Here is a 12,689-nt window from a genome sequence, read left to right on the forward strand (position 1 = left end):
GCCTAACTCTGATTCCCACGCCTGCTACACATCATGCTTGATGCCAGAAGCCAGGCCAATGTATTTATTAAGCACCAAGAAACCTGGTCACGAGCTTAATAAGTCAAAATCCTCAGCACTCCAATGGGATGGTAAGCCTTGGCTCCCAGGCCTGCCCCCGATGCCTAGACGAATGGGGGATGGAGGAATGCCCCCCACATGGGGTTCTGACTGGTCCCAGTCTCAGCTTCCTTGGCCCATTAGTGGCTCTGTGTGTGGCACCACAGGGCGGATGGAGGGGGGTGGCACCTGGCTCCTGCATGGGCTCCCGGGCAGCAGCGAGGTGAAGTGGCCATGTACCTGGATGCAGGTGCCTGTGCACTCCTTGCACAGGCTGCAGGACAGAGCCCAGCGGCTGGCTGGGATATGGGAGATCTTGGTGATGGGCTCCATCTTCTCGGGGCAGCCGATGCTGACCTGGGTAGGACACAGGGAACTACATCAGGCCTCTTGTCCTCAGCCTGCCCCACGGATGCCCAAATGGGGGGCTGTCTGCTGACACCAGGTGGGAGGCAGACAGGACAATGGGAGAGCCCCAGAATCCCAAGTTCTTCCTGACTGTCCCAAGCTGACCACTGGGTGAGTGTGGGCTCACCTGTGACAAGTCTTACATTGTTTGTGACTGTGTGAGACAGTGCACATCAGTAGTGTAACTGAGTGTGTGCCTACAACTGTGTGGCCCTCGAGACAGAGATGTGTGTGTCTAAATGAGTACATGCAAGGTCCCCTCTCTTCTGTACCTCAACCTTTTGTCAATAGCATCTTTCGAGTTCTTATCATAATTTGTATTTATTTTATTTATTTTTCTGGGCAACAAGTAATGGTCTCAGGGTCAGGGTAGCATCTCTTCTTGGAGGCCTCCAGGGCCTTTGTTTAGGCCCTCCTGTGTCTCCTATGGGGACTATACCCATGTCCGCATCTCCTGGGCAACCCCCCCCATCCCCGCTGCCTATGCCTAAGGATGGAAGAGCCCCTGCCCAGAAGTCCTAAACCAAAGGGCCCCCATGGTGGGGTCCTTGCTGGTTCTTTCTGTCCCAGGGCATACTCAGTGGAAGCAAGTGACCACTGCTGACACAACCACCATTATCACAGAAGCCTGCAATGTGGGTCTCAGCAAGGACCTTCAGACTTGGAGCCCAGGAAGGTGAGGGCTACCTGGCTTGCTTCCAGGCATGGCAGCATTGGAGTGAGGTCTCATTCTGGGTCATGGCACATAACAGGGCCGGGGCTGAAACTCTAGTAGATTTCAGCATTTCCCATTTCAAATAAAATGGGATGCCCTCTGGGAGCCCAGGGCCTCTGCGACCTCACTGTGGACCTGGTCTGTAAATCCACGGTCCCTCCCCACCCAGACTCAGACCCAGGCCACCCCTCTATCTAGCCACAGCCCCAGTAGCAGGCCCACTATCCGACTTTCAATTAGGCTTGCCACCCAATTTCCTTTCAGGTCAGCTGGCTTACTTCTGTTTTAAAAAGGCAGCTTGACTTTGGTTGGAACCACTGCCTCGATGGGGGTGGACCCACAACCTGCTTTCCCCAGTCAGCTGCCTGACTTTTGTCCAGCTCTCAAACCTACCATTGGATTCCCAGGGTCCATCCATTTCCCCTGAAAACCACCACTTAAGTTCTGACCACGTCCATAGCAAAGTTCCCCGGGGGCTCCAGTGTTCTCCAAGCTCAACACCTGAGATCCCATGTTATGTGGACCACCTCCCTCCTTTCCCAGAGCTCTGCCACCTGAGTTCTGAGTTCCACACAGACCCACTTCCCCAGCACTGGCCCCCCTCCGCCACCTGCCCACCTCAGGAATCCACAGAGCGCAGCTGACGTGCACCCACTTGGTCCCACTTCTGGTCGGCTTCAAGGCTCCTCCTCGCTTGGGGCAGAGCAGGCACTTTGGCTGGACACCCAGGGCACACGTCCGGCACAGCCAGCTGCCTGTGGGCACCTTGAGGATCCCATAGCAGGCCTGGGAAGAGAGCAGGTTGGTCACAGGTCGGAGGCATTGGTCAATTTGCATCTGGTCAGGAGTCAGCTGTGACTGTCCCAGCCCCTACCCGGGCTAGGAGCTACAAAGCTACCCTACTACCAGGCTCTGGCAAGGAGACCTCCTGAGGACTTGTCTGTGTTGTGTGCCGGAAATGTCACCATTTCAGTCCTCTGTGAAAGGGCTCAGGTCTGCCCTCTGCTGGGAGGACTGTCACTTTAGCCCGAGGGTCCTAATCAGTGAGGGGCCTCAGAAGTGTCCATGCTGCCTTCAGCTGAGTGTGTTTTGGTGTGTATACTGCCTGAGGACAAGGAGCAGACCTTCCATCTTTTTTCACAGGCGTCTGTGAAGGGGGTCCTCCTAGTCATGCGAGGGTTCATGAACCCAAGAGCTGCTGAGTATAAGGGGTGTGGATGAATGGGGTGTACTGCCTCCAACCACCGGCCAGCGGAGGCCTCTCTGAGCTCCCAGGAGACAGTCCAGCAGCACTGTGTGGGGCGGGGGAGGGCCGGCGGGCATCAAAGTCAGAGCCAGAGTGGGTCCATTATGTTCTAGTCAGGTCTGCAAACACAGCCCAGGGATGCCCAAGGTCCAAGGGGTGGGTCTGGTCAAGCCAGACCCAGTTTATATCAACAACGGTAACAAACACTTCGAGCCCTTATGATACCATTCGAAGCTAACTCAGACCTTACTACAACCTAATCGTATGCACAGCTGAGGAGAGAGAGGTCCAGAGAGGTTAAGAAACTCGCTCTAGATGACAGAGCTTGTGAAGGGCAGAGCCACAATTTGAAACTAGGCAGCCTGGTTCCAGGCTCTGCTCTCAATCACTACACTGAGCCGCCTCTTTGTAGTCCAGGATGGTGAGGAGCCGAGGAGGAAGGCAGGGGCAGTGTGCTCGGTGGGGAGTCTGCCAGGGGAGGAGAGAAAGCTCATCCAACGGGCCTTTATTCGGGTCTGGCTGATGGAGCTGGCCCAGCACCCCCGGACAATCATGCCAGTCCCTTCCTCCCACCTTGCCCTTCTTCCTAGAAGCCTGTGCCCACAGTGCTGCTACACTCCCAGTCAGGATGACCAGCTCCAGGCAGGGGCCCGCCGGGCTGTGTGTGAGGACCCAGTGTGGATAGGGGCCTTTGGGGGGCTGGCCACCTGGTGCACGCAGACGTTGCATTTGTCACAGAAGACCATCTCGTTGCCGTCTTCGCCCTCGGGGGAGCGGCATACGTCACAGACGACGTCCTCATCATACTCGATGCCCAGCCCCTCCTGCGTCTCAATGGCCCGCGCCATGTTCTGGTGGCACAGTGTCTCCAGCTCCTCCAGCACACGCTCCAGGGTCAGCTCGTCCAGCGCTGGCCTCTCTGTGAGGACAACAGGGGAGGGAGTGAGAAGTGTGGCTTTTCAGGGCAGATGGATGGGAGGGTTTCCACGCATCTGGTGTGACCTGGGAAAACAGGTGGGCTGTCGTGGGCCTCAGCTCCATTGTCTGAAAACTGAATGGGCTGGACCATCCGAGCTCAAAGGCCCTGGGGCCTGTCGTGGTGTTCTGACACTAGATAGCCTGCCTGCAACCACACACATGAAGTGTACATGCAGATAGCATCTCTGGGATGCGGCTGGCTCTATGGGGCATCCACTGCTTGAGCTGTGTGTATGGGGGACTTCTGGAGGTGGCTGAGTATGACAGAGCTGGCCCTGACACATGTTAGTGGACTCCAGCCGGGAAGTCCATGCTCACTCTTCATGTAACAGTCACGCTTACTAACTCTCTTCCCAAGAACTGTCAATTACATGCTAGTATCACCCTCACCTGACAGCTACAGGAACTGAGGCACAGAGACACCAATAAATTCTCCAATCAGGAATGCTGCAGGGACTGTCACCCAGATCCATTCAGTGCAAAAGCCCAGTCGTGGCTACTGTCCTTCGGAGGGTGAGGATGCTGGGACTCAGAAGAAAGCCCTGCCTGGCCTGCCCCGATCCCGTTCTCGGCCTGGCAGGTCACCTACCCATCTCCTTGAGCTCCAAGTTGATGAGCTCCAGCCAGTAGGCGTCAATCTCGTCCAGGTCATAGCGGCTGCCCCCTGGCCAATCAGGCTGGGAGCCCTCGCCAAGTTCGGAGCTGCTAGGGGACACCTGGGAAGGGGGGCCTTCCAGCGGCGGGAGGATCCTAGGGAATCAAGAGGGGGTGGTGTCATGAGGGGAAGCACCCTCAGCCTGCCACCCCTGCCAGCTCTGGAGGCATCTGGTGAGTCACCCCAAGGGGACACTGCCCAGCTGAGGACCTAGTGAGACTTTGATCCAAGCAGTGCCCACACTTCACTCCCTTCTTATACTTCCTTATCCCACCTGCCCACCCTGCAGTCTCAGATGACTATGAGCAAGCGGGAAGGAAAACAAAGGGCTGTGGGCAGAGTGGAGGATGGGAGTGGGGGCTGACCCACAGCTCTTGCACATCCATCCATACACATCCATTCTGCTCAGAGCGGGCACCTGGGCCTTAGCTAAAGCCCCAAGACCTGGATCTGCCCTGCCCCGTCCCGTAGGAGGCATTTCAAGTGCTGTCCTAGGCAACGTCCCATGCCAGCCACTCTGGGACACATGGAACACAGCCAGGTGGGCTCCAGGTCCTTCAGCACAGCCCCCGAGGCTGTGGAGAGGCCAGGATTGTCCCCATGCCCTCACAGGCCCTGGTTCCTCCTTCACCAACAACCTGAGAAGAAATGAGGCCAGGTTTCCTCTGGGTGAAGAGGCGTCCTCTCTGGCTACATTATTGCAACCCAGGGTGGCTCTTTCCACATAAAAAAAGGTCTACTGCCACAGACAGCCGTGTTGTCCACACACCTTGCCCTTCCCCCTCAAAAGAATGTCACCTGAGCAGCGAGTCTCTGTCTACAGTGCTCCCCTCACCCCAAGGGGACACTGCCTCCCCTGGATACTAAGATGCACCTACTACAGTCCCAGATCACACTCCGGTAAACCCTCCCTCAGGCATGGTGCTGCCTCTGAGGCAGCTTGGAAGGGCCCTGGCTGCAGAGTGGGGACGCAGCCCTGCTGCCCCACTTAGTGGGTACTTCTGGGCAAGCCACTTAACTTCTCTGTGACCTCATCCAAACAGCAGGCTAATAAGAACAGTATTTACCTTCTATGGTTGGTGTGAAGAGGAAATGCATGAAAACCTGTAAAGCCCCTAGAACAGTGCCTGGCACACAGTACGCCCTCCATGTGTGAGTGTGTCTTTTAAGACCTCTGGACATCACTTCGCTCCTTCTGAAATGGAATAGAGCGCTTTTGGCCTTGGGAGGGCACGTGCCCCCTCTTGGTTCAGCGGTGTGCTGCCCCTCAGTTCCTGGTACCAGTTCAAAATGCCAGCTTTTCCCCTCCCCACCCCCCCACTGGTTGCCATGGTTATGGCTGTGGAGCCTGGCCTCTGTCTGGCCAGCCCTGCCTGCGGGGCTGAGAGGCCTCTCACTTGCCCAGGAGGCCTCCTGGGGTTGGAGACAGGGCTGCCAGGGGCTGTGACTCAGAGCAGACAGGAGAAGAGGGCAGGGTCCTGGACTCCAGGAAATGCCCTGGTGTCAGCAAGAGGCAGGAAGGATAAGGGAGACAGGAGGCAGAATGGCCTCCAGACCAGGGAAAAGCCCAGAGGCAGTTGAGGGGGGCACGGAGAAGGTGAAAGGGCTTGGTGCCACCTTTCCACACAGAGGCCCAGATTAAAGAAGGCTTTGGGTGATGATGATGATGCTGGCACAACTCCCCCAATTCCCCTAAAAGGTCATTTCTTTTTTTTAAAAAAATATATTTTTATTGGTTTCAGAGAGGGAGGGAGAGGGAGAGGGAGAGAGAGAGAAACATCAATGATGAAAGAGAATCATTGATTGGCTCCCTCCTGCATGCCCCCCACTGAGGATCGAGCCCATAACCTGGACATGTGCCCTGACCGGGAATCAAACCTGTGACCTCTGGGTTCACAGATCAATGCTCAACCCCTGAGCCATGCCGGGCCCCCAAAATAGAAGCAAGATGAACACTCTGTCCTACAAAATTACGCCTTTCCTCATGAGGCTCTTATTTGAATTAATACATTCTTTTAAAAACACAGACTGATTTCTGTCATGACCCTGCTTTGATGTGCCCCCAGCATATGCTTAGTCGGGATTTTGGATAACTTTTGCCCAAATGCCCACCACCTACCGGCATAACTGTCCACACCTTATACTCAGGCAGTTGCCACCTGGACAGAGCTCTTGGGGCCAATATCACATTCCTTTCTCTGGGAAGCTGGGGTTAAGAGGCTCATCAGAAAGGCATTTCCTGTGCTTCCTGGGCCTCACCTTCATCCGTTTGGCCTCTTCTGGCTCTGACTAAGGAGGAAGCTCTTGCACCAGGCATGGACCAGCCTGACCCTAGGCCAAAGTCTCAGTCTCAGCTGCAGTCAGCTGTACTGAGGTCAGCTGGGAGGAGATGGGCGGCTGGGCTGGGATCTGGGAGTGGGGAGGGGTCTCTACTCCAAAAGACCAAACAGACACCAGAGGTTGGTTCAGCCTGGGACACACTGAGGGAGCAGCGTAAACCCTCACTCAATTCATGATCTGGGGGCAAGTCAGATTCTCATTACCCAGATACATTTCAGACCATGAGGTGGGCAGACCTGCCCAAGGGCCATGGAAGATGGGGGAAGGAGGCAGAGACAGAGGGGCCTAGGGGAGCAGCCAGGGAGGGCAGTCAGAACCAACATGTAGGGTGATCAGGGCACAGGCTCTCTCTGGGCCTCACAGGGGTAACCCAGGGCTTGTTCCCAGGGCCTGTGATTTCCTGACCCAGCCCACTAGGCCCTGACAGACATGCAGGGAATTCCCCAGAATTTCCCAACTTCCTCATCTATAAAATGGGGACAGTAATATGTACTTTATGGGGCTAATATGATAATTAAGTGGGAAGATGAACATAAACAGGCTCAGCACAGCAAGTTCTCAGGAAGAGAGTTCCTAAAAGAATTTTGACAATAGTGGCTGCCACGCTGGCCTCCAGACGAGGGCCGTGCAGTAGGAGGTGCTGAAGAAGGTGGAGGGAGACAGGGGAAGAAGGGGCATGGAGATCTCTCCAAGAGCGCACCCTTCCCTGACTGCACTCTATGCTCTTCAAAGAGCATGGCCAGGCCAGGCTGCCTGGCTCCTGTCAGCTTACCGCACATGCTTATGTGGGGAATGCACCCAGCAGAGCCAGAGCTGCCTCAACACGTGCTCTCCTCTTGATGTCAACAGATAAGGCAGGCTGAAGCCAAGCTACTGGTGTGGAAGCATCTGCAGTTAATTACCCAGGCCAGCGATGCTTCCGGAACCACCTGACACTGACATCAAGGAGAGGGGACAGACCGCTGGGCTGAGCCTCATCAGGACTCACCTCTTTCCACCCAGCTGGTGCCCCCCGCTCATTACCCTGGGCTCCTGGCCCATGTTTCCTCATTCAGTCCTCACCAGCACACCATCAGGCAGGTACTGTTCTTAGCTCCATTTGACAGAGGAGAACAGGCTCAAAAGGGCAGGAGCAGTTCTTGGCAGTAGAGGGGAGGGTGTGAAACTGGCTAGGAGCTTGCCCCACATTTTTGGCCCTGGGCAGGGGATGTGGAGAATAAGTTCTTCCTCCAAGTCTCATGTGTTTCTCCCAGAGACTCTGAAGCTCCCTGATTCTCAAAGGCCCCAGACCAGTGCTGGTAGGCACTCAGCCCTCAGGAGCCACAGGAGGATGAGCCCTGCGCGGTACCCAATCCTGACTGAGCACCTGCGCAGGGATTAGCTTTGCCTCTATAATCCATGCCCAGCACAGGCCTGGCACCAAGAGGGCATTGGGTGTCTGTGAGCCAGTCATGGGTGTGGCTGCCAGGAAGCAGCAGTGCCAATGTCATGGGAGGTGACAGTTGTGATCTTTGCCCCAGGCCCGGTCAAATGGGTCTGAGCAAGAGCTCTGGGGCTGCCAAGGCCAGGAGTGGACTGCTAATAACACAAGCTGTCCAACCCTGGCGAGCTGGTGGGCGGGGGAGGGCAGGACAGCAGGCCCCTCTGCCCCAAGACATGACTTGGAGGGTTTCCCAGGGTACAGAAAGAAGCACTTGGCTGAACTTCATTGCTGGAGGCATGGCCCATGGCCACGAGGCCACCTCCTGACAAGAGCACCAGGGGTCTCTCTGACCCACAAGCCCAGAGGACTCAGCCCTGGCAAGGGGCCTCCTAGGAGGCTGGTCACAGCAGCTGCTTCCTGAGCATCCCTCCCACTAAGAACTCCTTACAAAGGTTTAAGAAGTCAAGAGCATGGCTTATTCCTGTCTTAAGGAGTCATTAAAAGTCTGCAGATTTCCCTGATTAAGTCGTGCTTGTGGGACCCAGTTTGGACCGACATCAAGCTAATCCGGGCCAGTTTTTACTGAATACTTGTGTGCCAGACCCTGTGCCAAATGCCTTTCAGGCATCATTTCCCTACCTCAACTCCACCACCGTAGGAGGTAAATATTATTGTCATCATTCCCATTTCACAGACAAGGAAACTTGAGGCCAGGAAGATTATATTTCTGGCCCAACATCATACTGACGGTGAATGGCCATTTGAACCTAGGCTGTCTGGCTCCACAGCTGAGCCCAAGCCCAAGAGGTTAGTCTCAAAGGTAAACTGCTAGTATTTCTGGAATATTTCAATGGTTTATGGGCCAAAAAAATCTAAGACAAAATAAAGCTAGGCTAGCAAGGAATCCCAGGACTGGTGGATCCCATGTGGGGTCCTCATCCCCCCTTCTTCCCCTGCCTGAGCCCCTAGCCTGGGCTGCCCGGCTCACCTCACCACGGGTTCTGGAATGGCCTCTGCCCCGGCGGGCACCTGCACACCTTTCTCCCATTCCTGTCGCCACGGATCCGCCAGGATGTAGTAGTCATCTGGGCTGAGCTGGTATGAGTCTGGGATCTTCATCGCTGTGATCAAGTCTGTCCGGAAAACCTGTCGGGAGCAAGGATGGCGAGAGTGGCTTCAGACTGCCTCCAGGTGGTCTGCTCCCCAGGCAAGGGGAAGAAGAGGCAAATACAATTCAAGTGGGCTTTCTACCCACTCACTTAAAGTCAGAAGCCAACATAAATGCACTAAGTGCAATAATGCATCTTCTCTAAACCCAGCACAGTGCTTTGCACACAGCAGGTATTCAATAAATGTGTTAAATTGAATTCATATGTGTTCTGACCTGTTAAAGGACAATGATGGATGGGAGTGGACCTCAGAGGGAACAGGAAAGGCTGGGAAAGGCAAAAAAAGAGGCCTTTGTGAATGCAACACTGCCATTAAGTGACTGGGGAATTTCTGTCAAATGCTTAAAATTATGTTTGTAGTTGCAAACATAGTGCTACAGGCACAGTGGAGATGTAAAGACTGCAGGGCACCAACCAGGGAAAACGAAATGCCAGGACCTTATGCTAACAGCTGAGGGGAGGTGGGGTTTGGGGCAACCCCAAAGAAACACTTCCCATGGGTCAGGATCTCTAAGGTCTCTCAAGAACAAGGACACCAGGTCCCTGTTCAGCAGGGGCTCCCCAGTTCCATCCTCTGTGTGTGATGGGGTTGGATTCCTTCTCAATCAAGCCCATCCAAGTCCCCTCAGAGCCAGGCCATTGAGTGGACACACTCTTATGCTTTGGTTTTCTCTGGTCACTCAGGAAATTGTTCTTCCCAACTTTCTGCCTGCTGTGCCCCCATCTCCCCAAACAATCTCTAAGCCCAGCCCCAGTGGCACTGGCAGTGACTCTTTTGCCCTGGTTACCTGACCTCAGGTGGCCTCCGGGAAGGGCTGCTGAGGGACTCGGTGGCAGCTCCAAACGATGTGACTTACGTAGGCACCAACTTTCCCAGTGATCATCACATGAGAATCACAAGTTAAAGAAGTGATCGTGTCAACGAGACAAGAGAAACCACTTCAAGGAGTGCTCAAGGCCTCAGACCAAACTTCAAAACCACCCCTCCCTGGAAAAGTCAGCATCTGCTGGCCTTTCGGAGGCTCATGACAAGCTCATTCATGGTAACCTCTGCCTACTGGGGGCCCAAGTCACTGGTTGTGAGTGTCTCATTTGAATCGAGGGCCAGAACAGCAAGAAAACAACTGAAATGGGTGCACCAAGAGGGTTTGAGGCAGCATCTTGCCGAAATCTAATTAACATCTGCATCTAGCTAGAGAGGGCCCTGGCTTGAAAAAGGTCAAGTTTCTTGAAGATTCTATTTGCCAATATAATTTAATTGTTAAGAAGAATACCCTAACATTTAATTAGGGTGCAAATGAGATTACAATTAAATGCTAATTATACAGAAGATGGAATGTGGTGAAGATTTTACAGCCCTGATGATTTGCATATCTTATTAGCAAGCAGTAAGCCAGCTGATCCAAGAACACAAACTCAGGTACTCAGTGCTTTTGTGGGAGCCCTTCCTAGCTGTGGCCTCAGCCGAGCCCAGCAGGGCTAGGGCTGTAAGACCTGGTGGGTGAACTGAACCCACAGTGGACTCATCACTGCCACAAAGCTCTCCCAATCCAGGCAAGCCAAGGGGCACAACAGACAAAGCCCTGCTGCTCTGGTGCTAAGGGGAGCCGCCCACCTGGACCGTCCATCTTCCTGCCCCAGAGAGCAACCCTTCAAGAACCTAGTGTCCCTGTGAGCCCCTCCAAAGAGGCATGGATGTGTTTAAAATCTCTTGCTGTTCCTTCATCCTGTGGAACAGTTTAAATGCCATCTCCTCCGGGATTCCTTCCTTGATCATCCTGACTCAGGGAGCACCACCTGCCCGACAGAGCCACTTTCTATCCCAGCATCCTGCCTCACTTCCCAGTACTTACAATTCTGAAGATGAGCTGGTGCACTCATGCTGCCTGTTTCACCTCCTCTCCCCTGACACACCTGTCCTGTTCTCTGCTGCATTCTCAGTGCATGGTGACTGCCACATAATAGGTGACTGAGCAAATGAATGAAAGGGCTTCTCTGAGGAATTATCTGATGAATCTGAGGCTCCCAGCTGGCTCTCGGCAGTGCTTTTTGAACCCACATTAACAGGGTGAGACATCTCGTAGATATACCCAAAGTAGAACCTGAACAAAGCAACACAGGGTTCAAAGCCAAAGGACCAGGGTGCTGCCTGAGCTGGAGTTGGAGAGGCCAGAACGCCAAGCCACACCAGGAGGGGAGAAGTGACCCTGACCTCAGAACAGGCCCAGCGTTGAGAATTCCGAGCAGGAAGGGGTCCCGGGCCCAGGGAGATTTAGGAGAGAGAAGTCTGATCTCAAGAGAGTTCTGTTTCGTCCTGGGTCCCTCAGGGAGCAGGTGGCAGACGGGACACCAGTGGCCCTTTCGGGCAGAGGACTCACGTAAGCACAGTACGGCAGCACTATCATAATGGTAAAGAGTATTGTGTGCCCAGTACCAGTGTAAGGGCTGTTCTTGAGTTAATTTATTATCAGACCCTATCTAGCCGTGGGCAAACTACGGCCCGCGGGCCGGATCTGGCCCGTTCGGCTGTCCTATCAGGCCCAAGGAGCCGAAAGAGCGGAGGGTTCTCTTGCTCGCCCCTCCGCTCCTTTACCTTGAATTTACATTAGTTCACACAAACACTCCATCCATGCTTTTGTTCCGGCCCTCCGGTCCAGTTTAAGAACCCATTGTGGCCCTCGAGTCAAAAAGTTTGCCCACCCCTGCATACCAACGCTGAGGTGGGAGCTACCATCATTCCTATTTTACAGCTGAGAAACCTGAGACTCAGTCTAGTTAAAGAACCTTTACAAGGTCCCGCATGTTGAAGTGGCAAAAGCACCCCACGCCAAGACCATTCTGACATCATCCACACTCCCCCCTCCCAGCCCCTTTTGGCCACAGGGCTCACTGTCAATTCCCTTGAGTTAACCTGAGGTCAAATCAAGTGGCTTCTGCTAGGACTCGACTATGCAAATCAGGTGGAGGCTTTTGCAAGTTGCAACTGCCCTCAGACTGAGCTGCAAGGCATACCAGGCCCCGTGCCCGCCCAGATGCAGTATCCAGAGCACTTTTCACTTTTCTCCCTGGGCACATGGGAGGACCCTGCGGGGACACACTTCTCCCTTGCCAAGGTGGGGCTGGCCTGCTTCATCCTTAAGGTCTCAGTTCAGCCCACATCTGCTCTGGGAAGCCTTCCCCAATCCCAGGCTGGGTTCTGGGCTTCCTCTGTACTCCCATAGCCCCAATATGGGAATCTCCTGGTTTCTTGCCGTGTCTCCCCATAAGGTGATCTCAGTGAGGTCCAGCTGGGCAGGAGGTTGGAGCCCAGCAGTGGACAGGCCCTGGCACATGCTAGGTGCTAACAAAAGTTGAAGGACTCAAGAACCTCCCATGGACCTGCCACCACCTTGCTGGGCTGCGGGAAACCAATCATTGTCCCACTAATAGAAAGATGTGGACAGGAAACCGGGAAGGCTGGTCAACAACCTTAATTGTTTTGATCACTCACTGTTTAGTAGAAACATTGTTAGCTGAAGCAGCCTCCACCTCTGTTTCTCCTATATAAATTTCTGTTACTGGAATTTCCTGCCTAAAGGTTATGGGCGTATCCCATAGTCTTAATAAAAGGGATAGCAAGGCCAGAGCAGTGTGTAGTCCTCCCACTAGAGGTGGGC

The 12,689-nt window shown here is 54.3% G+C and overlaps 1 protein-coding gene across 7 annotated transcripts in view; it reads right to left on the reverse strand.

The window, feature by feature from the left end:
- The window catches only part of JADE2 (jade family PHD finger 2), a 63,168-nt gene that overhangs the window by 18,659 nt on the left and 31,820 nt on the right, over window positions 1–12,689 (reverse strand). For all 7 annotated transcript variants that reach the window (XM_080672825.1, XM_080672824.1, XM_080672823.1 and 4 more), the window contains 5 exons: window positions 8,853–9,010; window positions 4,036–4,196; window positions 3,176–3,387; window positions 1,841–2,008; window positions 340–456 (listed from right to left, as the gene is read on the reverse strand). In XM_080672825.1, the coding sequence (XP_080528951.1) occupies window positions 340–456; window positions 1,841–2,008; window positions 3,176–3,387; window positions 4,036–4,196; window positions 8,853–9,010 (816 nt within the window). The remainder of the gene's footprint in view (window positions 1–339; window positions 457–1,840; window positions 2,009–3,175; window positions 3,388–4,035; window positions 4,197–8,852; window positions 9,011–12,689) is intronic.

Source organism: Plecotus auritus (genome assembly GCF_963455305.1).
Source record: "Plecotus auritus genome assembly, chromosome: 6".
In the NCBI taxonomy this organism is placed as follows: domain Eukaryota; kingdom Metazoa; phylum Chordata; class Mammalia; order Chiroptera; family Vespertilionidae; genus Plecotus; species Plecotus auritus.